Source organism: Sipha flava, unplaced genomic scaffold (assembly GCF_003268045.1).
Source record: "Sipha flava isolate LNK unplaced genomic scaffold, YSA_version1 17334_pilon_pilon, whole genome shotgun sequence".
Classification (NCBI taxonomy): Eukaryota; Metazoa; Arthropoda; class Insecta; order Hemiptera; family Aphididae; genus Sipha; species Sipha flava.
The window spans coordinates 1-7,146 of NW_020271959.1; the positions used below are offsets into that span (position 1 = coordinate 1).

The 7,146-nt window shown below is 27.5% G+C and overlaps 1 protein-coding gene across 1 annotated transcript; it reads right to left on the minus strand.

Moving 5' to 3' along the window:
- Positions 1-733: 733 nt before the first annotated feature.
- LOC112680063 (zinc finger BED domain-containing protein 6-like) lies at positions 734-4,605 on the minus strand. The gene is made up of 5 exons (XM_025550057.1): positions 4,423-4,605; positions 4,319-4,325; positions 1,937-2,115; positions 1,231-1,800; positions 734-1,114 (listed from the first exon to the last, which is right to left on the minus strand). Exons 1-5 carry the CDS (start codon positions 4,603-4,605, stop codon positions 734-736), a joined length of 1,320 nt encoding a protein of 439 aa, XP_025405842.1.
- Positions 4,606-7,146: the final 2,541 nt, after the last annotated feature.

The following is a 7,146-nucleotide window of genomic DNA, read 5'->3' on the forward strand; positions in this document are numbered from 1 at the left end:
TTTTTTTTATATCAGAATCTTGATGTACAGAAGTTATCATAGAAATATATAAACTAATACATTGATTTTCAAATAACGTCAAAACATTGTATGTATATTAACTAACGAATATACAAAAACGTATTTCAACTGAATATCAAATATACATCAATACATTAAATGTGCTATATGGGTACCGTCATAAACGCATTTTACTCTTCATTGAATTCACATTCTTGATGTTATGTAGTTTGTCTTTAAACGTTAATAAATAAATAAATTATTACATATTTTAGATATTTAAACAATTTTATATCTAAGTAGGTATATAATACTATGCATCTTTGTTTTGAATCAAACTTTAATTTAATGCATGAGTAATAATAAAAAAATAGTGTGATATTTTTTAATTATATACTTTATTAATAAATAATACATAATTTTAACAGATACACTTAAAAATATACAATTTTACAATGTTTTAATAAAAAGAATGAGTACACCTTAAGAGTACACCCATGGGTATCGTCCTCTTAAGTAAAATGAAAATACCTATAAAATTATATACATATAGCGACAATATTTCTTATGTTATTCAATTATGTTAAATCTAAATGCCAATCTTTTTCAGAAAGAGACCCAAGAAACATAAGTTGGTTCAAATTTTTACCTGTCAATCGGTTGCGACTATCCGTTACTATCTGTCCAGCTTTCGGAAACAAACGCTCTGATGGTACTGAAGTAGCTACTATCGCTAGGTTAGCTCTACAACTTTTTTAAGGCTAGGATAAATTGGCCCATGGGTATCCCAAAATTTTAAAATATCATCACCTAATGACAAAGTTGGCTGATTTAAATAGTGCTTTAAATCAGTAGGCATTTCATTTGAATACATAGGTTCATTGACAGCTTTTTTAGAGACCAGCTCCTTATGAACTGACCATAAGTTATCTGGATTTTCATCATCTGATGAATTGTCTATGTTAGAAGAACTGCTCTCACTACATTCAGTTCTGATATCTGTTATTTTTTTTTTTAATAATGCCAATGGCTTTTGAAGAAGCAATTCGAATGAAGTGTTTTGAATCGGGGATCTAGAATAGTAGCTATAGATAAAATATCCAAATACTCGACCCTACCAAACCGGGTATTTAAATTTTTAAGTAAATTGTTCTTAAAATCTAGAGAAATAACATTTTTAATTTCAATTGGTTCAATTTTTTTTATTAGGCAATGAAGTAATGGGATTACTTTACTAGCCGTCACATAGTTTTGGCCACATAGTTCTTTTGTTGCAGCTTCAAAAGGTTTGAGTAGAAACATTATTTCTTTAGCAATGAATAACTGGGTACCAAAAATCATAGGTGGACTATTATGGAATTTAACTATAGTGGATGCTATGTTGTCTGAACAAATAATGAATCTTTCTAACATATAATATATGGAATTCCATCGCGTAGGAACGCTTTGTTTTAATTTTAATTTAGAAATTTTATTAAATTCATCGGTTGCAGCCACGGAATGCTTAAAAAAAGATACCAAACGTTTTATTTCATTAATTAAATTGGCAATGTCATTGGTGTCATCTAAAGCATTTTGAACCACTAGGTTTAATGTATGCGCAAAGCAAGGTAAATGTTTGTCCTTGCCGAAGAAATTGTACACAGCATTTTTTATGTTAGCGCCATTATCAGTTACAACAAGAATTATTTGATTTTTTTCAATACCCCATTTAACAAGCAGATTGTTAAGCCACCCAATGATATTTTCTGATGTATGGCGTTCTTGTAGTTCAAGAACACCTAATGTGACACTTTCCAACTGTAATTTGGATAGACTTAGAAAGTCCGGTCATGCCAAGATAACTTTTTGTGTTGATGGTGTCTGTCCAAATATCTGTCGTTAAGGTGATATTTTCCACTAACGATAGTTTATTTTTGATTTGAGCGGATAGTACATCATACTTTGAACTTATTAGTTTGGTGATGGTCTTCCTAGATGGAATTTTATACTTCGGTGCCACAGTTTTCATCAAAAGTTTAAAACCATCTTTTTCAGTCGACCAAAGTGGCATGTTATCTTTGACCAACATATAAACTATTGAGTTTGTGACTGATACACTTTTGGCACCTCCTTCTAAAAAATAAATAAATAATTTTATGAGCTAATTATATTTAATCTTATAAAATTTAATTTTTTAAATTGCCATCCACCTCATATAATATAAAAAGTAACCTATGGATAATTATAATTATCAACTATTAAATAATATATTTAATACACACACATATATTATAAAAATAGTTAATTTATTAAGGGACTGTTAAATGGTAAAATTGATTCTACTGTGCTTGTTTCGTGCATATGTTTTAATTTTACCTCAACGACTATTTTTATTTTGTATATTTTTAGATTAAGTAATTCATTTTTTAATTTTAAATATAAATACTGTTATAAAAATATTCATTTTTAACATAGGTAGGTATGTAATACAAAAATTATCTAACTAAAAAAAATGTGTTTTAAATTTCCTAAATATTTATATATTAAATCTTACATTCAAATGATCTTATTTCATTAAAAGATTGATCAATTGTGATTGTGGTTTTGAACTCAAAAAATATATTTTCAAACTCCAATATCAATTTTGAAGTAAGTAAATTCTGAATCATAATTTCATACTCATACGATAAATATACACTTTTGGTGTCTAAAATGACCCACTTACAAAATATTTATCAATTTTTTTTCCAGATGTTATCAGAATATGAGATTTTAGTAGAGCATAACTGATGATATGGCATTCGATTCTGATGCAGAAGACAATGCCACCAATGCAAATAACTCTCTAATACAACAAGCTTAGCATTTATCTACCAGATCATCAAGTGAATAAGCCTAGTTAATATTTTCTTAATTTTATATTATATTAAATTAAATAATTTTTCGCATGCCAGTTCTAGTATGGCTGAAGCTGAAGTGCAGGTGTTCAATGTAGCAAATATTGAACAAACATATAACAAAATTTCTTCTATGTCTCAAAGTACATTTTAATTTTTAATTATTCAATATTTTAATTAGATTTTTATATGTATTTGTTCTATATTTTATAAAAAATAAAAATAATTTGGTACAAAAAAATTTTACTATATAATTTAGTACATCATATGTATCTAGGACCTGTATTACATTATTTATTATTTTATAACATATTATTCATACAATATTTTTGGGTATATGGGTATTTACTAAAATAAATTTGAACCCACCTATATTTAAGTAAATATATAGAATATGTTCTTATAAATAATATGACAATTACTAATTTATTGTATTGTAAAAGTAAAACTATGATAAAAATGTTAATATGGTACCAATAGTTTTATATAATCTTTAACATATATAAAATTAATATTAAATTACTCTAATTATATCAAGTGGTATTCTAATTAAATATAACTTTTACTGGTAAAATATATTGATGGATAATTTTATTTTGTCAGATATACTTTATGTTATTTTTTTAAATGAGATTTGTTGTTTTACTTTTATTTTATTAGAAATTTATTAGATGAATTTAAAAATATATATTATTATTATTTATTTTTTATCAACTTTCATTTTTTACACCAATACCTATAAAGAAATAAAGAGACTGTAATAACATTATATAAACTGTACCTAATTATTGATTATGTTATTTTTTAAATGAGATTTGTTGTTTAACTTTTATTATATTAAAAATGTATAAGTTGATTTATAAACCAACCAAGTTCAATTGTTTTTTTCTTATTAATTATGAATTTTATAAATTTTTCTAGCATGTTTATTATAGATATGTTGTAAATTATTTGAAGAGTTGTGTTTTTAATGTTTTAATAATATATTATTTATTTACTTTTTTACTATATTTATATAAGTTAGAATTAGTCATATATATTTTTCTAGGTAAACGTATAAGTGGGAAATATATAATCATTGCTCGTTCAATATTATTTTGCTCCTATTTTGATTATGCTCTATTTATTTGGCATCCTATTCTGTAGCACAGAAATATCTGAATCAAATTCAAAATAACTTCATAAGATTTTTATGTTTTTAATTTCATATCTGCAGAGTACCTCATTGTCCCTACATCACAATACATTTCTATAATATGATTACATTAGAAAAACTATCTATGCAGCTAAAATTAAAATTTTTATACAATATACTTAATGATTCGATTGATTGTCCCAAATTACAACAAAATATAAACATTAAAATAAATCCAATATAGTTTAAATAATTTTTATTTATTTATAATATAAAAATTACAAATTTAAACCGTATCTGTTACCGTCCAGCTGAAATAAATAATTTTAAGTTAGTATTTTTCCAATTCTTTACTTACACTTTTTTATATTCTTACTTTTGCATATTTGTCGCTGCGGACATCCATACCGCTGACAAAGAATCTTCTTCCACAGCTGTGCTGGTGGATGGTGATGGTGATGATGAGTTGCTGTGCTCAACAACCATGGCCGATGTTGCTTCATCGCCGCCAGTCGACGGTGGCAGCCTCTCAACATTGGTTGATGGCGCTGCCATCTCGTCGCTGGTCGACGATGCCGGCTTCTCGACCATGGTTTGCCTAAGTGGAGCACCTAATATAAATTACAAAAGTTAAGGGAATATAATTATATTATTATATGGTAAGCAAAATTTCAATAAAAAACTGATGCTGTTCAAGCTCTTCGCTTTCTGGGCATTTAAATTAAATTATAAGTTATAATTTATAACTATGAAGCATAAATTGCTTTTTTGAGCAAAAACGTTCTAAAACAATTCAACATTTGATGAGTATACCTAGATTATTACTTTTTGCAAAAATTAATAACATAAATATTACAACTCACAGGTGATAGAGTTAAGTAAAAGTTTATACAAGATTAATAAGCCTAACTTTTTCTGCAAATGAATCTTAATTTTAAATAATAAATAACGATAAGTAATTTCTTTAATAAGACGATTCGGAGCAAAGTGTTGATATATAAGTAATAATGAAAATCCGGCTATCCAATCTGGATTTGAATTAAAGTCTGATCCGAATTTTTTAATTGTTCAATACTATTGAAATGTTGAGAAAATAACCTCTCTAAAGTATCACTGGCTCATTTCTATTCTAAAAATATTCTATATGAAACTTTTGAACCAGTATTTTTCCCACCTACCGAAAAATTACTTTCAGAAAAAAAAAAACATCATGGTAAAACCATAAGACCTCTCGCTCCACTTAGAAAGTAAAATAATAATAATTGAAATTTAAATATTTATTTATAATTAATTCATATATTAATTTATTATTTATTTTATTTTATTATTTTATTTCGTGACTCGTGTAAGCCCATCTCAAGAAAGTGAAATATAAAATATTCTTATTGTTACGTGGTACCCAATAAAAACAGGTACCTATCGTAATGATGTTGTTTGGAGTAGGATAAATTGATTTAATAATTAATTGAAACACTTTTAAACACTTTAATAAATACAAATAAATGATTTACAGATACAAATTATAAATTGGTGCACTAACAATATCAAAGACAAAACTCAGAAGGGCTTGTACTGATAGCTAGACACGTCTGCCGTTGGTGGTGAAACGGAGCCTTTATATACTCTGTTTGATTCTGTTTTAATTGTGTTGTTTTCGCCGCTTGGTTGCCCTTGGCCTTGATTGTCCTATTCGAATGATGATGTTGTTTGCGGTTATTCGTGATTTGTAATTCGCACGTAGCACTCATTACAGTTTATGTGTGCAATAGTTATTCTCTGTACGTTTTATCCTTATATGACTCAGGAATATGCGTATTATTATTTATTAGTAATATATGCATATTACATTATACTTACGACAATGCTGGGCCAAATGCCCAACTGCTCTGCAGTTATAACAGCCTGAAATATTATCAATATTAAAAACATTAACCATTATTGTACTTTGCTAATGCAATATGTATGCAATTTAGGGTTGCCATACATCCCAGAAAACCGGGATTGTCACCAGATTTGGACTTCGCGTCCCGGTGTCCCGAAAATTTTTTTCGGGACGTCTATATGTCCCAGCTTAGACGTTTAGAGGAAATGTAGTATTGTTTAATTTTTAATTTCAACAATTTTATCTCAAAGTACATTTTTAATCGTAACCAATTAACAATATATAATAAAAACATAATTTGTAATTTACTCATATAATATATAATATATTTTATTTTACATTGTTTTAAAATATATTGCCGGCCATTAATGATCCTCTTCAGTGGCGTATACATAACTTTTGTATGTTTTGTATGAGGTGTATAATTTGCAAACAAACCATTATTTTTATTTAATCATTTTTTTTCTTATTATTTAAATTTATTTTCTTAAAACATTTAAAAAAAGGCTTAGAGAAGATCTGACCTCCACATCCCCCCCTTATATACGTCACTGGTCATCTCAATATATTAAAAGTTATATAAAAAGTATACGTATTATTCAATATTGTGTTTGTGTTGTCCTGGTTTCGCCTTATAAATTTATCGCAACCCTAATGTTATTATTACAATTTCATATTCAGATACTTACGACGAGCATTTCGGCCCGGCCCGCGCTGCCCAATACCACCACGTCCTCTTCTTCCGCCGCCAAAACCTCCTCGACCGCGGTGTACGGGGGGCGCGGAATAATAAAAATTTACCAAATTATTGAAAACAAATGACATCTACAGTTAAACAAAAATAAATATATTTCACTAATGACGTATTCAATATTTTGATCGTATTCAGCTCATAAACTAAATAAATATTATTATACTCGTAATAAATTATCGTAACTGACGTCTACTCACTTTGACTGATGTTGATGAAGTTATGCTGAGCGGCAGTCGATGCATTCGACGTTGGCTGGCAGGGTAAATATAGCGGTTACCGATTAGCCAATCGGAAAATTAGATTTGTTGAATTATTAAATAAAAATAACACGATATTTAAGAATATATTTAATTTTAATACTTTTTCAGGGAACTAAAAGTCTAAGTCATAACCCAATTAGTCTTAATTTAAAAATAACTAATTTATAGTGAAAATCGATTTATTTTTATTTAAAAACAACTTGTCGAGGTCGGTCACTGTACGACTCGACGTAATA